The 22,189-nt window shown below is 39.7% G+C and overlaps 1 protein-coding gene across 4 annotated transcripts in view; it reads left to right on the forward strand.

Moving 5' to 3' along the window:
- ANKAR (ankyrin and armadillo repeat containing) overlaps positions 1-22,189 on the forward strand; it is a 66,582-nt gene that overhangs the window by 35,732 nt on the left and 8,661 nt on the right. For all 4 annotated transcript variants that reach the window (XM_045086470.1, XM_045086469.1, XM_045086471.1 and 1 more), the window contains 7 exons: positions 4,143-4,311; positions 10,187-10,428; positions 11,599-11,752; positions 11,837-11,998; positions 17,772-17,878; positions 19,566-19,688; positions 22,021-22,179. In XM_045086470.1, coding sequence (XP_044942405.1) covers positions 4,143-4,311; positions 10,187-10,428; positions 11,599-11,752; positions 11,837-11,998; positions 17,772-17,878; positions 19,566-19,688; positions 22,021-22,179 — 1,116 coding nt within the window. The remainder of the gene's footprint in view (positions 1-4,142; positions 4,312-10,186; positions 10,429-11,598; positions 11,753-11,836; positions 11,999-17,771; positions 17,879-19,565; positions 19,689-22,020; positions 22,180-22,189) is intronic.

The raw sequence follows: 22,189 nt of genomic DNA on the forward strand, positions 1-22,189 counted from the left end.
GCCCGTACCCGCGCCCGCGCCCGCACCCGTGCTCGTACCCGCACCCGCACCCGCACCCGCACCCGTGCCTGCACCCGCGCTCGTGCCCGCACCCGCGCCCGCACCCGCACCCGCGCTCATGCCCGCACCCGCGCCCGCACCCGCGCCCGCACCCGCACCCGCGCTCATGCCCGCACCCGCACCCGCGCCCGCACCCGCGCCCGCACCCGTGCCGGTACCCGCACCCGCGTCCGTACGCCGGGTCCGCCTCGCGCGGGAAGAACCTGCAGCTTCAGAACCGCGCCCCGTGGGCAGCGGCCGGCCCGAGCGCTCTTTGCGGGGCGGGGGAGGCTCCTGCGCCCCCCGGGACCACCGGCCGCGGGACCCTCGGGCAGTGGCTCAGGGCAGGAGCCGCCCCCGGCTCGACGCGCTCCGGCGCGGGTGGGCGCGCAAGGGGCCCGGGGGGCGGCGTCTCACCGACAGCACGTGTGAGGCTGTCCCCGGCGGTGACACGGGGGCGGCCGCGACCTCCTCAGCACCGGGGTGTCGTGTGTCCCCGAGATTCCCGGAGACACGCGGCCGCGCGGCTCTGGCTGGACGCGGTGGCCCGACGGTGCGCCGGGAAGGCCCCTCTCGTGACCGCGGCGCCTCCGCCCCGCAGTGTGTCCCCAAGTAGAGCCACCTCAGTGTCTGCTCCTGTCCACGGAAGGTCCTCGTGGCCTTCGTCCGGCGACGCTTCCTCCCGTGGACGGAGCTGTTCGCGACAACAGGTGCCGTTTGGTCAGCGTTGTACCCCGGCCTCGGTTCTGTCGGGTCCGGAGTAGTCCGTGATCTCGGTTTCCTCTGTGTTCTCGGGAGTAATTCGGCGTCGCCCACCCGCTCTAACTCTTGGAGTCATTTCCTTTGGGTTGGTTGGCTATCATTTGGAAAATGTATTAGAAATAGGGATGCCCTGGGCCCACCTCTGGAGTTCATCTTTATGTAGAACTCCGAAATCTCCACTTAATCTGACAATTAGCCAGAGTTAGGATACGTGTGTCCTCGTATACAGTACAGCTAAGTTTTGCTTTGTCATTCACTTTTTTTGAGTATGGCTCATTTACATTTTATGACGTTTAATCTTAGTCCTGTCATTTTGTTAATTTTATTTTTTAATCTTCTACTAGATGGTCAGTGTTTTCTTTCTCTTTTTATCTTTAAAGTCCAGGACTGACACATCAATAGTAGTTACTTGTTTTTCCCGGGATCTGCTATAACTTCTCAACACGTCTCTTCATCTTTTATTTTTGGAATGTTTTCCTAATTCGTATGTTTAATTATTTTTTTTTCCTGTAGTAGTCTTAGTCCATACAAACGAGTACTTTTTGTGGGTTTCTTAGATGGCAAATTTTATTCTAGATGCTGGGTGACAGCAGTGAGTGAAACAGACCGAACTCCAGTGTCATGGAGCTCGTAGCTGGGAGTAGCGAGACAATAAACAACGCAGATAAACCAAATATATAGTACGTTAGGTGAGCAGAAGTGGTAAGGAGGCAAGTAAAGCAGGGAAGTGGGAAGGGGCAGTTGGCATTTGAGGACAGACCTCAAGGAGGTGGGGGAGCGTGCCATCCTTTTCCGTCCAGAAGAGAACTCTAGGCCGAGGAGACAGTGCACAGTTAACGGAAGGCAGGATGTGCCTGGAATATTCAAGGAACAGCGGGAAAGCGAAGGTAGCAGAGGGAAGGGAAAAGGGTGATGCTCAGCTGGGCGGTGGTGCACTGTCACGTGAGGCTGTGCGGGCAACTGTGAGACACCTTAGCTTCTGTGCTGAGTATGTTAAGTCACTGAGCTGTTTTGTTCTGGGAAGTTCCATGGAGAGATTTACATCACTTTACCTTCTGTTCTGAAATAGGCAGGCAAGGGTGGATGTTGCGAGACTGATTTAAAAACTGTAATGGTAATCCAGATGACAAGGTCGGTAATCCAGATGACAGGTCGGTAATCCAGATGACAGGTCGGTAATCCAGATGACAGGTCGGCAATCCACATGACAGGTCGGCAATCCACATGAGAGGTCGGTAATCCAGATGACAGGTCAGTAATCCACATGACAGGTCGGTAATCCACATGACAGGTCGGCAATCCACATGAGAGGTCGGTAATCCAGATGACAGGTCAGTAATCCACATGACAGGTCGGCAATCCACATGAGAGGTCGGTAATCCAGATGACAGGTCGGTAATCCAGATGACACGTAATGATGTCTTAGGCCAGAACAATAATTGTGGAAATGATGAGAAGTGATCACATTCTGTGTTACATTTTGAAAGTTGAGTCACCAGTATGTGTTGGAAAGTTGAAAGATCTTGAGGGACCTCAAAGAGACTAAGAAAGAATGGCCAGCGAGGTAGGAGGAAGCCTGAGGAATCTATTGTCCTATCAGCCAAGTGAAGAAGGTGTTTCAAAGAGGAAAAAATAATCAATCCTGTCAAAGCTATCGTAAGGTGAAAGTCAAATACTGACCACTGAATTCATTGATCTGAATTAAAGGACCACCTGTCTGTGCAAACACCAATTATTTGTGTATTGTTATCACCTGTTCCTGTCTCGTGTAGCTGTCTGTATTCTGTATTCTGTCGTCGTCACTTTGGTTCTCATCCTTGTCCACTCTTCAGTTTATTTCATTTTTCTTTATTTCTCAATCCTTTCATGTCACTTGCTATGTTTTTCAGCATCGATTTATTTTTGTGTTGATTACAATTTGGTTTTTATATTTCTCCACATCTTTCCTGAGCTTTTTCAGCTCTCATTTCTTCTCCCCGTCTCAAAAAAAAAAATCTTTCTTGAGCTCTGATGTCTCTCCTGTGCATTACTGTTTCAGAGAAGCGATTGCCTCATTAACTTTTTTCGTTGCCAATAATATACCACTTTTGGTCACAGTTTCATCTATTTTGTGACAATATTTTTCAATGAGCATTCTTCATCTGTCGTAAGTTTTTCTATTTTTTTCTTAAATATATTTAGACAGACGCTGTTCTAGTTCCTTTATGATCATTACTCGTCTTTGAATGAGGTAAGTTCTTTCTGGTCTGGCTATTTGCAGGAAGTATATGTGGGAAAGAACATATATGAGGTGAATTATGAATTATGAATTATGCCACGGAGCTGTGTGCGTGGATCCTTTCTGCTTTCCTTTTCCTTGAGCCAGCAGAGACGGGTGCATAGTACTTCACAATGTAGAGTCCGTTCCCTCCACAATGTGGAGTCCGTCTCGTCCGTTGTACCCACCACCAGATTACTTCTTCCGAACATGTCTTGTCAGTATGATTCGATGCTAATCTTTGCTTCCCTTAAATTTTGAAATTTTTTGCTCCATAGACCCAGGAAAGAGCCTGCCACCATCCTGCATACCCATTCTTGTTGTTTCAGACCGAGAATTGTGTGTTTCTTTTTCTGCCCCTCAAGGTAGAGGCAACTTGTTAGGAAAACTGTGCTCTGCTAACATTTCCTGTGGACAGTGGCCATGGGCTATCTCGCTCCTCTCTTCTGGTAACTCACACCTACTGTTTGCGACTCAACATTGTAGATGTCTCCTGCTTTTATTGAAAATGAGATTGCATTTCTGTTGATCTTAATACTTTTGAATTATTTCTGTTAATAGAGGGAAATGCCATCTTTATTCCATTTAAAATTAGGAAATTATATTCACATTTTAAAATATTTTGTGTTGCACAAATATAATCACCAATTTCCAGTACAATGTCTGCAATGGTGAATATTTCCAAATTGGCAGTGTATTCAATTAATCTTAATCAGTTGCTTTACCTTTTAGAGCTTTATTAAGTGTTACAGTGAACTTTACTTCGGTGTAGAGGAGGCTACTTTATGCTCAAAATTATATTAACTGTCATTTAATGTGACATACCGGTAGACATATTTGTTTGTGGGCATTCTCTCCTACATAAACAGATATTTATAGAGAGACAGATTATGGACTTATGTTTTTAGATAAAGACTGAATAAATCTTATAAAATTCAATGTTTTTTAAATTTAAATTCAATCAGCCAACATATAGTATACTCTTAGTTTTAGATGCAGTGTTCAACAGTTCATTAGTTGTGTATACCACCAGAGCTTATCATATCACATGCCCATCAATTAATTTTTGTTCCTTTATTTTTAGAATGGAATCCCAGCTCTGATAAGTCTTTTGAGGTTAGACATAGAAAATGTGCTAATAAATGTAATGAACTGTATACGGGTGTTATGTATGGGAAATGAACAAAACCAAAGAGCAGTGAGAGACCACAAAGGCATCCAATATCTTATCACATTTCTGAGTTCTGATTCAGGTGAGTCTCAATTTCTGTTTCATTTCTAAGCGATCAGATATATGAACTGAAGCAAATACAGGTTGGACTTGTCCGGTAGGAATGCATGTCCTAGAATGGATCTACACATGTATAATGTAAACTAAATATCCAAAACACTCAAGTTCAAATGCTGGTTTATAAAAGGAATTGACTCTCAGAGTTACAGTTTAAAAATGAAGTTTAATTAGACTTTTTTTTTTTTAATAAATGGAAATACTGGCATAAATCATGAAAAGAATGCAGTTAGTACACCCAGGGACTTGAGTAGACAACTCCTTGTGTGAACGACACATTGGGAACCATGTATAAGTTGCCACGAAAGCTTCAGATTCGCTGTTAGATATTGGATATCAGAATTCTAGGTCATCATGTCATTAGGCCAATTACCACATTCTGAATTACGTATCGGCACAAGAGCACCACAAGCTGTGAGGGAGCTCTGGTCTGCACTGCGGGCGGTCTCTTCAGTTCTGTAGGAATTAGTTCACTGCAGTGAGCAGACATGTAACGGGGTAAGCCTCAATTCCATGGTTTTCCCCAAATTTGAGGGGATTAAAAAATGGGGGAAAGCTTGCTCATTTTTCTTCCTCAGTTTATCATCTTTCTGTTCTAGTTTTCCAGGAATAAAGATAGAAAAAATACGCTGGTCAGCATGTCAGTCGGGGTATGGATGAGGGGGTGTCGCACGGAGTTTGCTCTTACGTTAGTGTTTCAGAGTTAGTAATTCGGGTCTGCTGGGCACACCTGGCTGGCTCAGTCAGTGAAGTGTCTGCCTTTCACTCAGGTCATGATTCCAGGGTCCTGGGATCAAGTCTCACATCTGGATCCTTGTTCAGTGAGGAACCTGTGTCTCCCTCTGCCTGCCACTCCCCTTGCTTGTGCTCTCTCTCTGACAAAGAAATAAAATCTTTTAAAAAATTGTCATCTTCTAAGAACCCCTCTCCTATGGGGAAATCATTTGAAGTCCTTTCCCTTCATTAAAATTCCCAAGGTCATCTGCTCTAATCGGCCCCATCAGTAACTAGGCTCTACTTTATCTTTGTTTTTTCCTGAGTAGGCTCCACACCCACTGTGTAGCCCAGTTCAGGGCCTGAATTCAGGACCCTGAGATCCTGAGCTGAGATCAAGAGACAGACACTAACCAATCGAACCACCCAGGTTCCCCAACTGTATCATTTTTAAGAACAGCGTTAGAGACAATGCATAGAATCATCCAATCACTATGTTCTGTGTTATACAGTCGAAATTGATACAACATTGTACTGCAGTTTTAAAAAATAGCATTATAAAAATAAATCTAAAAAATAGCATTATAGCGGCACGTGGGTGGTTCAGTGGGTTAAGCATCTGCCTTCAGCTCAGGTCATGATCTCAGGGTCCTGGGATCGAGCCCAATTTAGGGCTCTCTGCTCAGTGGGGAGCCTGTTTCTGCCTCTCCCTCTGCCTGCGGCTTCCCCTGCTCATGCTCTCTTCTCTCACAGAAATACATAAATAAAATTCTTTTTTTTTTTAAAGAAGTTTTTAAAAAAAGCACGAGAGAGCCAGCTTTTAAAATGCTTATTTCAGCCATAGAATTTTTTACTTGTTTATAATTGTTCTTTATTTTATTATTTCTGTCTTATCTCCTTAATTAAAACGTAAAGACAGAGCAGGGCAGGCCTGGGTGGCTCATTTAGTTGAGCATCCAACTCTTGATTTCAGGTCAAGCCCTAATCTCAGGGTTGTGAGATTGAGCCCAAGTCCAGCTCTGTGCTGGGTGTGAAGCTGCCTCAAGATTCTCGCCCTCTCCCTCTGCCCATCCCCCCCTAAAACAATGTAAAGACAGGGACTAGTTCTCCCTATCCTTTTTCATCCTCCAAATCCTAGATGCTAGAGCAAAGCACAAATTATAGAGGCTGTTTGAACAAGTACAGTAAATAAATGCATGAAGGAAAACTGTAGAAATAAATTGTTGAAATTGTTTCTTTTGGGCTCTTGTCTTATCTTACTGAATGTAATTTATCCTAATCTGTAATCTATTTTATCTCCTCATTCCAAGGAAGATAATTTTGTGGAAAAAAGTTAATCATTTTTTTCCTCTTCATTTATAATTTTAGTCCTTTAACAAATACTTCTCTTGGCTGTTAGCTGGGTTGTTAATGTGTAGGGGTTCAAAAAGGAATTTTATTAATTCCAGTATCATCTTAACCATTCTCACCAACTCTAAGATTTCATGCATTAAGGTAAAATGGCCCCAGAGCAGAGTCATGGGCAGTTTCTTGAGACGACGGATTTATTAATCTCTCCTCAGTCTCACCCCTGGCTCTGGGACTTCCTCCCCTGCCGGCTTTGGTTGGGTGTAAGCCGTTGCCTCACCCGTCTTCAGCTGCTTATTTCTTACTCTGCCACCTTCTGCTGCGTGCCTACCCTCATCCCTGTACTGCTTCAGAGTTCATCCTTCCTCTGGCCCTCGATCGTCCTGCTCTGTGTTACTGACTAGGATTCGCAGGACCCCACCGTGGAAGTAGAAAGCTGTACAGAAAGTACACACAATGCTTTTCAACTGCAAACTGTCAGCAAAACTTATGGAGCTCGTCATCCTTCCTAGGCTGAGCACTGGCACGGCTCATGGCAGGTGTGCCCACCGCTCTCCCACGGGCTTCGGTGAGAGACAGTACCTGCGGTCAGGACCTTCCAGAATCTGAAAACTTCAGGAACTTGAGATACAGACCATCTCCATTCTTAACTCTTATACAGACCAACTCCATCTAAACTCTTAAAGATGGGGTTCCTCAGCCTCTGTTCTCGGTCTGTCTTGGTTGGTTGGTTGGTTGGTTGGTTGGTTTTTAATATACCACACTCTCCTAAGCAGTTGTATTTACTTTTCAGAACTTCATTGTTGTTTGAATCTACTCTTTCTGGCTCTCTAACCGAGTCCCTGCTTTTCCTCTAAGCATTGGAGACAGTTTGGGCTATTGAGGCGCTAAGATAGTCCCTCTTCCTTTAGAATTTGGATCCATTTGGTAAGTAGACACAGGAGTCAAATAGATCAAAACTTCAGCCTCACTGTTGTAAAGTTTGCTTCAAGAAAAGAGGAAAAAAAATAGTGCCAAAAGAACCCAAGTCATGCATTTGTGATTACTGATTCTCCAAATTAAGAAATTTTGTAACTCACTTTTCCTTTTTTTTTTTTGAAGATTTTATTTATTTATTTGACAAACAGAGATCACAAGTAGGCAGAGAGGCAGGCAGAGAGAGAGGAGGAAGCAGGCTCCCCACTGAGCAGAGAGCCCGATGTGGGGCTCGATCCCAGGACCCTGAGATCATAAAATCATAACCTGAGCTGAAGGCAGAGGCTTAACCCACTGAGCCACCCAGACACTCCCTCACTATTCCTTTTATGGAAGAAATGAGCAACACACCTGAGTATAGGAATTTCCACTTTTTGGACTGACTTAGCAGTACAGGGTTAAAAAATGATCCCCCCCCCACTCCCTTAATTTTAGTAACCTACTGGGTTTAACATTCCAAGTATTACTAGAGTTATATAGGTAAATGCAAAGTTGATCACATTTTTACCCTTTTTTAAATCATTCACTTGTTCTTTGTCACCTAAGATAAAGCCCAAATTTCTGTCATAGCTTATGTGCCCTTCTAACCTAATTCCAAATAGAAATGACCTTCCCATCACTTCCTGTCACTTCCCTTATTTTACTCTGAATTAGTATGGAACATATTGCTATTTCATTCTTCTGGCCTTTGGCTTGTCCCACAAGGTTCAAGGACTTTGTCTTGTCAGTTCATCACTGTTTCTCTGTGCCTAAGACAGTGCCTGACATGTAGTAGCTCCTCAATAAAGTACTTGCTGAGAAAACAAATGATTGAATGATGAAAATATTCATAACAAAAAGTTAATATATTTGATATGTGATATGCACACACACGCATGCACACACACACACACACAGGCACACCCACACATGCACAGAAACATACACACACACATATATGAACAATCGGCCTTAATAGAGAGAACTAACCTGAATAGTCTGTGAAAGCTCAAGCATTAGGTTTTGAGTCTGCCCAATTGAATACAAAGACACCTTCTGTACAGTTTTGACTTTGGGAAACGTGTGTCTTACATATTACAAAAAAGCACATTAGATCTATAAGGCTACTGGGGAAAACTAAAATTTAAAACAAGCAGAAACAAACGAACCCAACTAGATTTCAAATGAATTACGTAAAGATTTTATTTTTTATTTTTTAAAAATATTTTGCTTATTTATTTGAGAGAGATCGAGAGAGAGAGGGAGAAGCAGGGAGCCCAACAGGGGCCTTGATCCCAGGATCCTGAAACCATGACCCGAACCGAAGGTAGATGCTCAACTGGCTGAGTCACCCAGGGACCCCACATGAAGACTTTAAAAGAAGAAGAAAAAAATTAATAACCTGTGACTTTTGAACATAGCCCTTCACAGGCACCTGGGTGCTCAGTCGGTTAAGCATCTGACTATCTCAGATCAGGTCTTGATCTCAGGGTCGTGAGTTCAAGCCCCACATTGGGCTCCAGACTGGGTGTGGACCCTTCTTAAAAAAAAACAAAAACAAAATGGGTGAACATAGCACTTCATTATATAATCTCAGTCTAGAGGAGAAAAAAAAATAACTGCAAACATAATTTGGATTTGTATTTCATAGTGATATGGGTGAAACGGCTCTGAACCTGTGTTCTGAGTATTGTAGAACTGAACAAATGAATAAATATGTTGATAGTATTGTGGCCTCACTGTGAAAAGACGTATACAGACTATGGGAAGGCAATAAAGAATCCTGTAGGGTTGGGCTGGAATTGGGAAATTGGAAGCATATTTATTTTCCTAGTTTTGTCTGCTTGGAGAGTCTAGAAGCAATGATATTTCAGTAGAAATGAACATATCTAGTACCCAGAAATCTTGATTTCTAAGTACCATTCCTCATTAAAAGAAAAGAGAACTTGAAGAAATGGTTCATTTCAGGGCTGGAGCAGAGCAGGTATGTGGTAAGTTTGAAACATCATGACAGAAAGTAAGAAAAAGCTAAAAAAAAAGTCTTGAGGGAGTTCTTGGACTTTTGTAAATTTTCTGTAAGTTTTAAAGAGAACAAATACAACTGGTTAATAAGAATGTATGAAACTATTTAGATTCAACAGTATCCAAAAATATGAAATAAAAAGAGACACAGCTTTTTGCTTATCAAATTAGCTAAATGTATGTATTTATTCTTAATGCTGGTATCGATATCTATACTTAAAAATGTACAGTCACATTGAACACTCATACTCTGATTATGAAAGGGTAAAATGAAATGATCATTTTTGGAAACTAGTTTACTGTGATATATTAAATTATTCCAATAATACCTGGGACTCTATATACTAAGGGGAAATCCAGGAAAGAAAAATAACTTTCATGCCAAGATTTCTCCTAAATATTGTTTAACAGTGAAAAGTTGGAAATGACATCTATTTTTTTAAAAGGTGAACGGATAAGGAAATGTAATACACTCATTAATGGAACATTTGGGAGACACTGATGCTCATAAAGAATGAGAAAATGTTTTACTGGTAAATTAAAATGTAAGATATTGTGCTTATAGTACAATTATGTTAAATATGTCTGTAACACTACTTAAATATATCTTTTCCTTTAAAAAGTGAATAAGACTAAAGGAAATACTTGCATTTGGGTTGGGAGAATCTGGACAATTTTATTCCTGTTTCTCTTATTTTCTATACACTCTCTAAGTTGGATTTTGTTAATAAGGAATCTAATGATAAGTTGCATTTTTGTATTTTTAAAAAGTTTGTTTAACTGTTTCTTGAATTCATTTGAAGATGTGCTGAAGGCTGTATCTTCTGCCACCATCGCTGAGGTTGCCCGTGACAACAGGGATGTTCAGGATGCCATCGCTCTGCAGGGAGCCATTCCTCCTCTGGTGGCTCTTTTTAAAGGGAAACAACTTAGTGTCCAAGTGAAGGGAGCAATGGCTGTGGAATCACTGGCTAGTTACAACCCGTATATACAGAGAGCATTTCTGGAACAATCATTAAGTAAATATCTTTTAAAACTCCTCAAGGTAGGAATTTTATGATAACTTGTCATACTTCTTAGACAAAGTATTCAATACTGAATTTAGTAAAGTGAGAAGAAAACTAAAACCAACTCTTTTTTTTTTTTAAGATTTTATTTATTTGACAGAGAGAGACAGCGAGAGAGGGAACACAAGCAAGCAGAGGTAGTGGGAGAGGGAGAAGCAGGCTTCCTACTGAGAAGGGAGCCCAATGCGGGGCTCGATCCCAGGACCCTGAGATCATGACCTGAGCTGAAGGCAGACGCTTAATGACTGAGCCACTGAGGCGTCCCTAAAACGAATTCTTAAATGAACTTTTTTTTTAAAGATTTTACTTATTTGTTTGTTGGTTGGTTGGTTGGTTTTAGAGAGAGTGTGCGAGCCTGTTGCAGGGGCCAGGGAAGAATCTCAAGTGGACACCATGCCTGGTGTGAAGCCTGACACGGGGCTTGACTCATGACCCTGAGATTATGATCTGAACCAAAACCAAGAGTTGGACACTTACATGACTGAGTCACCCAGGCGTCCTTAGAATGAATATTTTAAAAAACATCCCTACAATGTTCAATAAATGTGCACAATTGCACTACTGGGTATTTACCCCAGAGATGCAGATGTAGTGACAAGAAGGGTCATCTGTACCCCAATGTTCATAGCAGCAATGGCCACGGTAGCCAAACTGTGGAAAGAACTAAGATGTCCTTCAACAGACAAATTGTTAAGGAAGATGTGGTCCATATGCACTATGGAGTATGATGCCTCCATCAGAAGGACGAATACCCAACTTTTGTAGCAACGTGGACGGGACTGGAAGAGATTCTGCTGAGTGAAATAAGTCAAGCAGAGAGAGTCAATTATCATATGGTTTCACTTATCTGTGGAGCATAACAAATAGCATGGAGGACATGGGGAGATGGAGAGGAGAAGGGAGTTGGGGGAAATTGGAAGGGGAGGTGAACCATGAGAGACTATGGACTCTGAAAAACAATCTGAGGGTTTTGAAGGGGCGGGGGGAGGTGTGGGAGGTTGGGGTACCAGGTGGTGGGTATTATAGAGGGCACGGATTGCATGGAGCACTGGGTGTGGTGCAAAAACAATGAATACTGTTACGCTGAAAGGAAATAAAAAAATTTTAAAAATGTGCATTGGAAAAATGGATTTTTTTTTTTTTAATAGGCATTTCAAACAGATGTTAAGGAACAAGGAGCTGTGACCCTTTGGGCCTTGGCAGGACAAACCCTGAAACAGCAGAAGTACATGGCAGAACAGATCGGATACAACTTTATAATAAATATGCTTTTGTCACCGTCAGCGAAAATGCAGTACGTGGGTAAGTTATTTCCTGTGCATAAATCAGCACCACGTGGAGCAGCACCTTGAAGTAGCCGACATATTTCTTGCTTTTCTTGACCAGGAGGTGAGGCAGTCATAGCCCTAAGTAAGGACAGCAGGATGCATCAGAATCAGATCTGCGAGGGCAATGGCATCGCCCCGTTGGTTCGCTTACTGAGGATTAGTAAAATCGCTGAAGGCACGCTTCTGAGTGTCATCAGAGCCGTGGGGTCCATTTGTATTGGTTTGTGAAGTTTTTCTCAATTCTTAAATTATCAGTAAGATACTTCCCTTCCTCTCTGTCTCCACTGATAAAGCCCTAAGTCATACTCAATCTATAAAAGGCCTATCACTGTTATTTATTTTTCTAAGACCTTAATGAGTAAAAGTGGGGTGGGTGGCTCAGTGGGTTGAGCCTCTGCCTTTGGCTCAGGTCATGACCTCAGGGTCCTGGGATCGAGCCCCACATCGGGCTCTCTGCTCAGCCCGGAGCCTGCTTCTCCCTCTCTGTCTCTGCCTGCCTCTCTGCCTACTTGTGATCTCTGTCTCTCTCAAGTAAATAAATAAAATATTAAAAAAAAAAAAATAAAAGTGGCCAGTAAGTCTAGTTGTTCCTTTCATTGCAAAGGAACTAACAGTTGGGGCTGTCTGTAAGAGTCTATAGAGTTGTCAGTGATTGAGCTACCAAAAATGAACATTGAAGTTCTTTGCTGACCTTCATGAATGCATGAAGCGAATTGTAGACTGTTTCTTATACATAAGAAAAAAAATCTTTATTTGTAGTTGATTGTATTTCCTGAAAAAATAGTCTAGCTGAATGAAGAATGTAGGAATTGGCTCCAAAAAGATTTTTTTCTCCTTGCTTGAAAAAGCTACTTTGCTGAAGTTCATTAAAGCTCTAAGGCAGTCAGTCAGACAAAATAATGTTTCTTTTTTTTAGCCAGAACCTATGGTATAGATTATAGAGGTTTCTAAAATTCTAATAGATGACAACATATATACAGAACTACTGTGTGTGTGTGTGTGTGTGTGTGTAAATGCCCATGCACAAATGTGCAATTTCTTCTCATTACTTCACTTCGAAGCTGTCTACAAATCATCTACATTTGCCACAGACAAGGGGATCTCCACGAGAATTGTGGAGGAAAACTCTTGATTTCAAATTTACTGGTTTAGAGTGGTTATACATACACACACACCTCCCTTTTTCTTCCTCCTCATGTTCATTTTTTCTTCTACACTCTTGAACATATGTAACATATTTAAAATAGCTGTTTTAAAGTCCCTGTAATGAGTTCCAGCATCTGTATCATTTCTGGGTCTCTACTGGCCAATATTTTTTCCTGATTATGGATCATATTTTCCTACTTCTTTGCATGCCCAGAAAATTTTAAATGTGAGTTTTTAAAGACCTATTGAAATATTTTACATACAATAAAATATTTATTTATTTTTAAAGATTTTATTTCATAGAGAGAGCATGTTTGTGTAAGCGCAAGTGCACGGGGGGCCGGGGGCAGAGGGGGAAGCAGACTCCCTGCTGAGCAGAGAGCCCGATGTGGGACTTGATCCCAGGACCCTGAGATCATGACCTGAGCTGAAGACAGACGCTTAACCCACTGAGCCACCCAGGAGCCCCACAATAAAATATTTAAATAAAATATACAATAGAATAAAATATAAAAATACATTAAACCATACAATTTGGCGAGTTTTAACATGTGCGTTCAGCTGTGACACCATCACAGTAGTCAAATAAATGAATATAGTCGTCACCCCAAATGGTTTCATTGTGTGCTTTTGGAATCCCCTCTTTGGCTTCCATCCCCAGAGAACCACTGATGTGTTCTATCAGTGTAGATTAGTTTGTATTTTCGAGAGTTTTTTGTAACTGGATTATACAGATGTGCCTTTTTGTTGCTGCTTTCACTCAGCATAGCTATTTTGATATTTATGCATATGTGTTCACTTTTTAAATGCTGAGTCATATTCCATTGTGTGGTATGATGGATGATTTTATGACTTATGATACCTGTAGTTATGATCTGCCTCCCCACATGCATACACACGCTGCTGCTGTTCCTCTGGCAAGCCTGGCGAATGCACATGGACATACTATGACCCGTTTGTCCAGGTGCCCACTCATGGGCATTTAGATTGTTGCCAGTTTCCTGCTATTGTACATGAAGCTGCCATGAGCATTTGTGTGTAAGTCTTTGTACAGACACAGATGTTTCCATTTCTCTAGGGTAAATACCAAAAAGTAGGATTCCTGGGTCATTGAGTAGGTGTGTGTTTAACTTACAGAGAAACTGCCAGACCGTTTTTCAAAGTTGTGCTATTACTTTGCATTCCTACTAGCAGTGTATGAGAGTTCCAACAGCTTCACATCCTTGCCAGCACTTAGTACGATGATTTTGGCCATTAGAGTGCATATGTTATGGTTTTAACTTGTATTTCCCCAATATTAATGATGCAGAGCATCTTTTCATGTGCTTACTTGCTATTTGTATATCCTTTTTGGTAAAGTTTTTGTTCAGATATTTTGCCCTTTTTTTTACTTTTTTTTTTAAAGATTTTATTTATTTATTTGACACAGAGAGAGAGAGAGATCACAAGTAGGCAGAGAGGCAGGCAGAGAGAGAGAGGGAAGCAGGCTCCCTGCCGAGCAGAGAGCCCAATGCGGGACTCGATCCCAGGACCCTGAGATCATGACCTGAGCTGAAGGCAGAGGCTTAACCCACTGAGCCACCCAGGCACCCCTATTTTGCCCGTTTTTTAAATTGTGTTGTCATATTGAATTATAAACATTCTTTATATATTCTAGATACAAATCATTTGTTAGATGTATTTTTTTCTTATTCCCAGTCTATAGTGTGTCCTTTCATTTTTGTAACAGTGTCTTTTTTTTTTTTTAAGATTTTATTTATTTATTTGACAGAGAGAAATCACAAGTAGTCGGAGAGGCAGGCAGAGAGAGAGAGAGGGAAGCAGGCTCCCTGCTGAGCAGAGAGCCCGATGCGGGACTCGATCCCAGGATCCTGAGATCATGACCTGAGCCGAAGGCAGCGGCTTAACCCACTGAGCCACCCAGGTGTCCCGTAACAGTGTCTTTTGAAGAGTAAAAGTTTTTAACTTTGATGAAGTCCAATTTATTGGTATTTTAAATTTAGTTCATAAGTTATGTGTCATCTTTAAGAAACCTGCCAAACTCAAGATCACAAAGGTTTTGTTTCTTTTCTGTATTTAGACATAAGATCCATTTTGAGTTAATTTTTGCATATGGCCAAGATTTTTTTTTATATGGCTATCCAACTGTTTCAGCTCCATTTATTGAAAAGATTATCTTTTCCTCCAATGAATTTTTCTGAGTTATTTCTGGATTTTTTATTCTCTTCTATTTACTCATTTGTCTATCTTTATGTTATACTCACTGTCTTAATTATTGAAAGTTTACAGTAAATCATGCAAGCAGGAAGAATAAGTCCTTCAACATCGCCATTCTTTATTAAAGTTGTTTTGGCTATTCTAGGTCCTTTGCCATTCCATATAATTTAAAAAATCAATCTGTCAATTTATGAAAAAGATCTATTATTTTTATTGGAATTGCATGAAATCTATAAACAAATTTGTGGAGAACAGGCATCTCTGAAATAGTAAGACTTCCAATCTATAAACTATGTCTCTCTACTTGTTTAGGTCTTCTTTAATATCAATCAGCAATGATTCCTAGTTTCCAATACATAATTCTTGTATATATTTTATCTTAGATATTTTCTATTTTAAAATTATGCATAATGTTTTGATTGAGTGCTGGACATTGTGAATCGCAAACTGATAGATGCTGAATTTTTTTGTTTTTCTTTGAAGGGAGTTAGGCTTTGTTCTGGCATGCAGTTATCTTGGGATCAGTTTGCTCCATTTGCAGCTAGCTTTCAAGCTTTATTAGGACAATTCTAGAGCAGCTTTTACTGTGGAACTAACTTAACTCCACTATTAAGATGATATCGTTCCAAGGACTTAATTCCTTATATAATCCCCTGAATTATGAGGAATCTGAACTCTGGCCACAGAGCATAAACCATTCCTAGCGCTGTGTGAGCTCTGAGAATTGTTCAGCCTACGGCTCATAGTGCTTCTTTTCCTAACCTAGTGGGGTTTCATCCCATTATTAATATGTGAAGATTCAGTCAGAGATGGGATGGTATTCATTTTATCACACTACCATCATCGTTGTCATAATCATGATTATTAAAAATATTCATTTTGGGGGGACCTACGTTAGCACCCTCACTCTTCAAAATCTCCGTTTACTCCGTTTCCACTTACTCTGAGATTAGCAATTCCTTTTCTGTGCTTCAGGTGTATTTTCTGTATCTTTGTTAAAGCACCCATTGCATGTACTGAAATCATGTATTTAAATAGTTGCTTCCCTTATAGAATATAAACACCTTGGAGGCAGAGATTCTAATTCCTCTTTTCCATTTTTTTTTTTTTTTTAAGTAGGCTCCATGCCCAATGTGGAGCCCAATGCAGGGCTTGAACTCATGACCCTGAGATTAAGACCTGAACTGAGATGAAGATTCACACACAGCTGACTGAACCACCCAGGCACCCTCTAATTTCTCTTTTTAACTCTACTTTTTACCTCAGTTCCTGATGAGTTAGGCATTCAAGACCTGCCAGCTGAGTCAAGAATATTCATGTAGTCAATGTCTGTACATCGCCAGGTGGCCAGGGTGGGAGTCGGAGAGAAGGAAACAAACATGTCCTCTGCTCCTATTTCCTCCAGTTCTTTCAGACTTCCCCAGATGATAAGTGACTTCTCTCCACTGTTCAGAGAGAGGTCTGATCTTGTGTTTATATTTAAGTATATAAACCTGCTGTGTATGTTGTGGTATTTGTTAGCAAAAGAACAAAATTCAAATTATTTGTATATCCACTAGATAGAGATGAGAAGTTTTTAAATCGAGACTGGCCTATAATTTAAAGTATTATGCTATAAAAGGAGACGGTAAGATTATCTTTTTACTATGTGTATTTAAGGAATCTAGAAATTTTAATCAGGTGACTTACTCTATTCATTTTTATAAAAATATTTTTTATGGAATACAAGAGCAACTATAAGCTTAAGTACCTTGCAGGTAATAAATCTTCAGTAAATGATAGCTTTTATATTATTATTCTTTGATAGTCTAACATTTCTCATTCCTTGGTTTGTAACTAGTAGAAAACATCCACACTTCTAATAATAATTTTTCCATGTTTATTCATTTTGCTTTTTAAAAAATTAATTCAGGTAAAATACTGTTGCTATAGCATTTCCTTATTTTTAATTTAAATTCAATTAATTAATATATAATGTATTGTTTGTTTCAGGGGGTACAGGCCTGTGACTCATCAGTCTTATAGAATACCCGGTACTCACTCATGACCAAACATACCCTCCCCAATGTCCACCACCCAGTGACCCTATCCTCCCCAGCAATCCTCAGTTTATTTTCTAAGATTAAAAGTCTCTATACTTTGTCCCCGTCTCTGGTTTCAGCATCTTGTTTCATTTTTCCCTCCTTTCCCCTATGATCCTCTGCCTTGTATCTTAATTCCACACACCAATGAGATCATATGATAATTGTCTTTCTCTGATTGACTTAATTCACTTAGCATAATACCCTCTAGTTCTAGTTGCAAATGGCAAGATTTCATTTTCTGATGGCTGTGTAATATTCCATTGTGTATATGCCGCATCTTCTTTATCTATTCATCTGCCGATGGACATCTGGGCTCTTTCCATAGTTAGGCTATTGTGGACATTGCAGCTGTAAACATTGGGGGGCAGGTTCCCCTTTGGGCTACATTTGTATCTTTTTGGTAAATACCCATAAATATGATGTTTCCTTTTGTAATTTATTAACCATATTATGCTAGAAAACTTAATCCAACATACCAAACTGTGTTTGACTTTATCATTTCCAAGATGGAAAGAAATATTCTTACTGTTATGTATATTCTTATAGGTGTTGCCCATACAAGTAATCCTATCAGTCAACAATTTGTTGTAGAGGAAAATGCCTTTCCAATACTTATTCAACTACTGAGAAATCACCCTTCTCCTAACATCAAGGTATATAAAAGGTTTTAAGGTTTTTTCTGATTAAGGGTTTTTTTTCTGATGTAGTAAAAATTAACAGAAATATGACTTTTTGAGAATAATTTGTATCTTTATGTAAATTCACAAGTATAATTAAAAATTTAACATTTTAAACAAAATTCTAGAAGTTTTAAATTAAAAACTTGCTATAAAAATAGTAAATTTTATTAAAATATTACATTTTCAAATAATTAAGTCTTGTGTCTTTACTCATTGAATAAGTTTTATTCCTCAGATATCTGATTATTCACAGAATTTCTTCTTTTTCGGATATTGGTTGCTAAAATGGTGGGGATAATGAGGATGTGTGTGACTTATGTAGCGAAATTTCTCAGATATAAGTGATTCCTATACTATTGCACCACTAAAATAGCTTTACCTATACCAAGCAGTCTGTGCTGGCCAGCAACAATAGTTTACTTATATAAATAATTGATGAGTTGTTTAAGAGTCATTCACTCTTCTATTTACTTCTAGTAAACTGCCCTTAATAAAATGATGCTCATGTCTATTCAAATCCTCTACCAAAGCTTTGGAAATTTAGGACATCTAGAGTTAGTCAGGCAGGAAATTATAAGGCCAAAAAATACATTTTCTCTTCAAAATTTGGTATGAGTTCTGTCAGAAATGAGAAAACACAAATATGTCAGTAAATACAGTATTATTTCTTTTAAGGAATGTATTATGTGAAAAGATGTTCTAAGTTATGCAGCTTTTCTGGCTGTGAGAGAGAATATTCTTTCATAGGAGTTGATGGGGGAAAAAGGAAGGAGCCTACACTAGCAATTTTTTGGCTTGAATTATATGTAAAACCTCTGCTGACTTTCAAAGTACAAACAAATTTCCTACGACTATGGAAAATGCCACATAAAAATACATTTTTATTTTAAGACGCACAATTTCATGGCAAAACGGTTTACTTCAATTGCGTCCACCTGTATTTCGGTATATGTTTTCAATGAGTTCTTTAACTTGTTAAAAACAGAGCACAAATATATTCCAATACTTTTCTTCAAATATGATTCTGTAGTAAATAAAGTTTTGTAATAATAATCATGCTTTTCAAGTTCATAATATTCTTCGTAGAAACGCATAATGTAATGCTTAAAGAACATTATCTGTCGAGTCCCCACAATAGATGAGGTTCATTTACGTCCCCTGAAAAGGCTTCAGAGTGTGTGTCAGATGACTCCCGACATACAGTATTTCTCAGGACTGCTCCCCAGGGCTTTAATTCAGCGGCATTCCATGGAAGCCGTCCAGCTCAATGGTCAGTAGCTAACAAGCGATTCAAAACAGCTTTTATCCCCATGCCAGGAAATTAAAAAAAAATTTTTTTAGATGTGGAAGGGATCCAACTATGCACTTAAGATAAAGCCCCCTCCTATTTCTGGCTGCTTTCTCCCATGCTCCCCAGCAGAGTCGTGTGGTTGTGCCGACGGCACATGGCTGTTAAAAATGATAAGGGATATTCCTCCAAACATTATAAATACCACCCTCTAAATATTAGAGAACTGAAAAAAATAAATATTAGGAAACTGGAATCAATGAATTATATATTATCTTTGAATAAGTATATCCCATATGAAAGTCTGCATAATGAAATATGTCATTTGATAAACCATGAGTGAAAAATAATTTCTGAAAACCACATATTTAGGTTGAAGTGGCATTTACCTTGGCATGCATCGTCCTAAGGAATGATCTGTTACAGAAAGAATTACATGAAAACGAAGGATTTAGGTATGCCGATGTCCTTCAACTTCTTCACTCACCAGATAAGGTAATATCTTTATAAAATGTTAGAGCTCATGTGGAAAGGTTTTTAGACCCATTGTCAAATTATAAATGTTTCACAGCAATACTTAACTATATTACATAAAAAATGTAAAATCTCTTTGGTAGGTCATTAGTTTGTAATGATGAAATACTACTGTTCCATATTTTTCATAGTTGTCATATTTCTTCTTTGAAATGTAGCAATTTTTATGCTCAAAGAACGAATAAATCTTTTCTGCCCTGGATGTGTTGAAACTTTTTCCTAATTTTATGACGTTTCAACTTTCAATCATCCATTTCTTACCCAATATTCCAGAGTGGTAGCTTCTCAAACTATTTGTGATGAAGGAAAGCTTTTCCCGAGCAATCTGTTATGGGCAGGATAATTCAAAACAAAGAAACAAAAAAATACATCAAAAACTAATGATGTTCTATATGTTGGCTAACTGACCATAATAATAAAAAATAACAAAAAAACACAAAAACTTTAAATTTGGAGATAATTTTAGATTTTCCAAAATTTTGCAAAAATAGTATGGAGTATTTCTAGCATATCCTTTATCCAGCTTTCCTGGATATCAATAGGGAAATCAACACTGATACCAAATAACTCATCTGCAGATTTTATCTAGTTTTGCCAATTTTCTCACTAATGTCCGTTTTCTCTTCCAAAATCCAATCCAGGATCTCCTATTACATCTAGCTGTTATGTCCCTTTAGTTTCCTTCAATCTGTGAAACACTGTCCTTTGTCTTTCATGATTTTTACATGTCTTCCATGATTTTGACATTTTTTGTGAGTTTACACCAGTTACTTTGTAGAATGTCCCTCAATTTGAATTAGCTGATGTTTTCTCATGATTAAATGGAGGTGGTGTATTTTGGCAAGAATACCACAGAAATGATGTGGTTGTCGTCGTCTTCTTCTTCTTCTTCTTCTTCTTCTTTTCTTCTTCTTCTTCTTCTTCTTCTTCTTCTTTTGTTAAGATTTTATTTATTTATTTGACAGAGAGAGAGAGATTACAAGTGGTGGGGGAGAAGCAGGCTCCCCGCTGAGCAGAGAGCCTGATGCGGGGCTCCATCCTAGGACCCTGAGATCATGACCTGAGTCTAAGGCAGCAGCTTAACCCCCTGAGCCACCCAGGCGCCCCTGATGTGGTCTTCTTTACTCACCTGCCCAGTGCATTATTTTCAGGAGGTACATGCTGCTGTTACATCTTATAACAGGCAGTGCTAACTCTGGGTACTTGGTTAAAGTACTATCTGTCGTATTTCCCCACTGTCGAGTCACTGTACTTGCCTCTTTTAATTAACAAGTTTCTTGAGGTGAGACACTTTGAGCCGATGCAAATAATTCTGTTTTGCATGCACTTTTGCTCACCAGTTTTAGCATCCACGGATGCAACAATGATTACATGGTTTATTTGCCTAATGGAAATTTTTAAAAAAATTCTTTTTTTAAAATCAAGTTTTATTTAAATTCCAGTTAGTTTATATAGTGTCATATTAGTTTCAGGGGCACCATTTAATGATTCAACACCTGGTGCTCACCACAGGTGCCTGCCTTAGTCCTGATCGCCCGTGGACCCCATCCCCCTATCCCCTGCCCTCTGGCAACCACCAGTCTGTTCTCTCTAGTTGAAAGTCGGCTTCCTGGTTTTCTTCTTCTCCCCCACTTCCCCTGTTTGTTTGGTTTCTTAAATTCCACATATGAGTGAAATAATATGGTATTTGTCTTTCTCTGACTGACTTCACTTAGCATAATACACTCTAGCTCCAACCACGATTGCAAATGGCAAGATTTCATCTTTTATGGCCAAATAATATTCCACTGTAAATATATACCACATCTTCTTCATCCATTCATCAGTTAATGGACATCGGGGCTCTTTCCATAATTTGGCGATTGTTGATAATGCTGCTATAAACATCTTCTTTGTATATTTATTAATTAGTATTTAACTATAAGGAAGAGCTATTCCTTTTATTTATTTTTTATTTAAGATTTTATTTATTTATTTGTCAGAGAGAGAGCATGCACCAGCAGGGGGAGTGGCAGGCAGAGGGGGAAGCAGGCTCCGTGCTGAGCTAGGAGCCCAGTGCGGGGCTTGATCCCAGGATCCTGGGATCTCTGATACCGCAACCTACTTCTCAATTTTATCTGTTCAATAACATTCTGGGTTAACTCAACTACCTATTTTCCCCAATAATGTCAAATTTTACTCCCAAAGATAAGAATGCACCATATTTAGATGGTCAAGAATTCAAAATTCATTACCTTGAGTAACATAATGGATGAACTGAGTTAAAGATAATACATGTTTCTCCTATTTCCAGGATATCTGTTTAAGGGCGGGCTATGCATTATCCCTTTTTGCCTTCAACAATCGCCTTCAACAATACTTAATTTTAGAAAGTGGAATAATGACCGTATCAATCTTTGAACCCTTTCTTGAATCAACGGTTGAAGCTGAGAAGGCAATGGCGGCATTTCAGGTATAAAACT

This window comes from Mustela putorius, unplaced genomic scaffold, assembly GCF_011764305.1.
Source record: "Mustela putorius furo isolate JIRA1106 unplaced genomic scaffold, ASM1176430v1.1 tig00000992_pilon_pilon_pilon, whole genome shotgun sequence".
Taxonomy (NCBI): domain Eukaryota; kingdom Metazoa; phylum Chordata; class Mammalia; order Carnivora; family Mustelidae; genus Mustela; species Mustela putorius.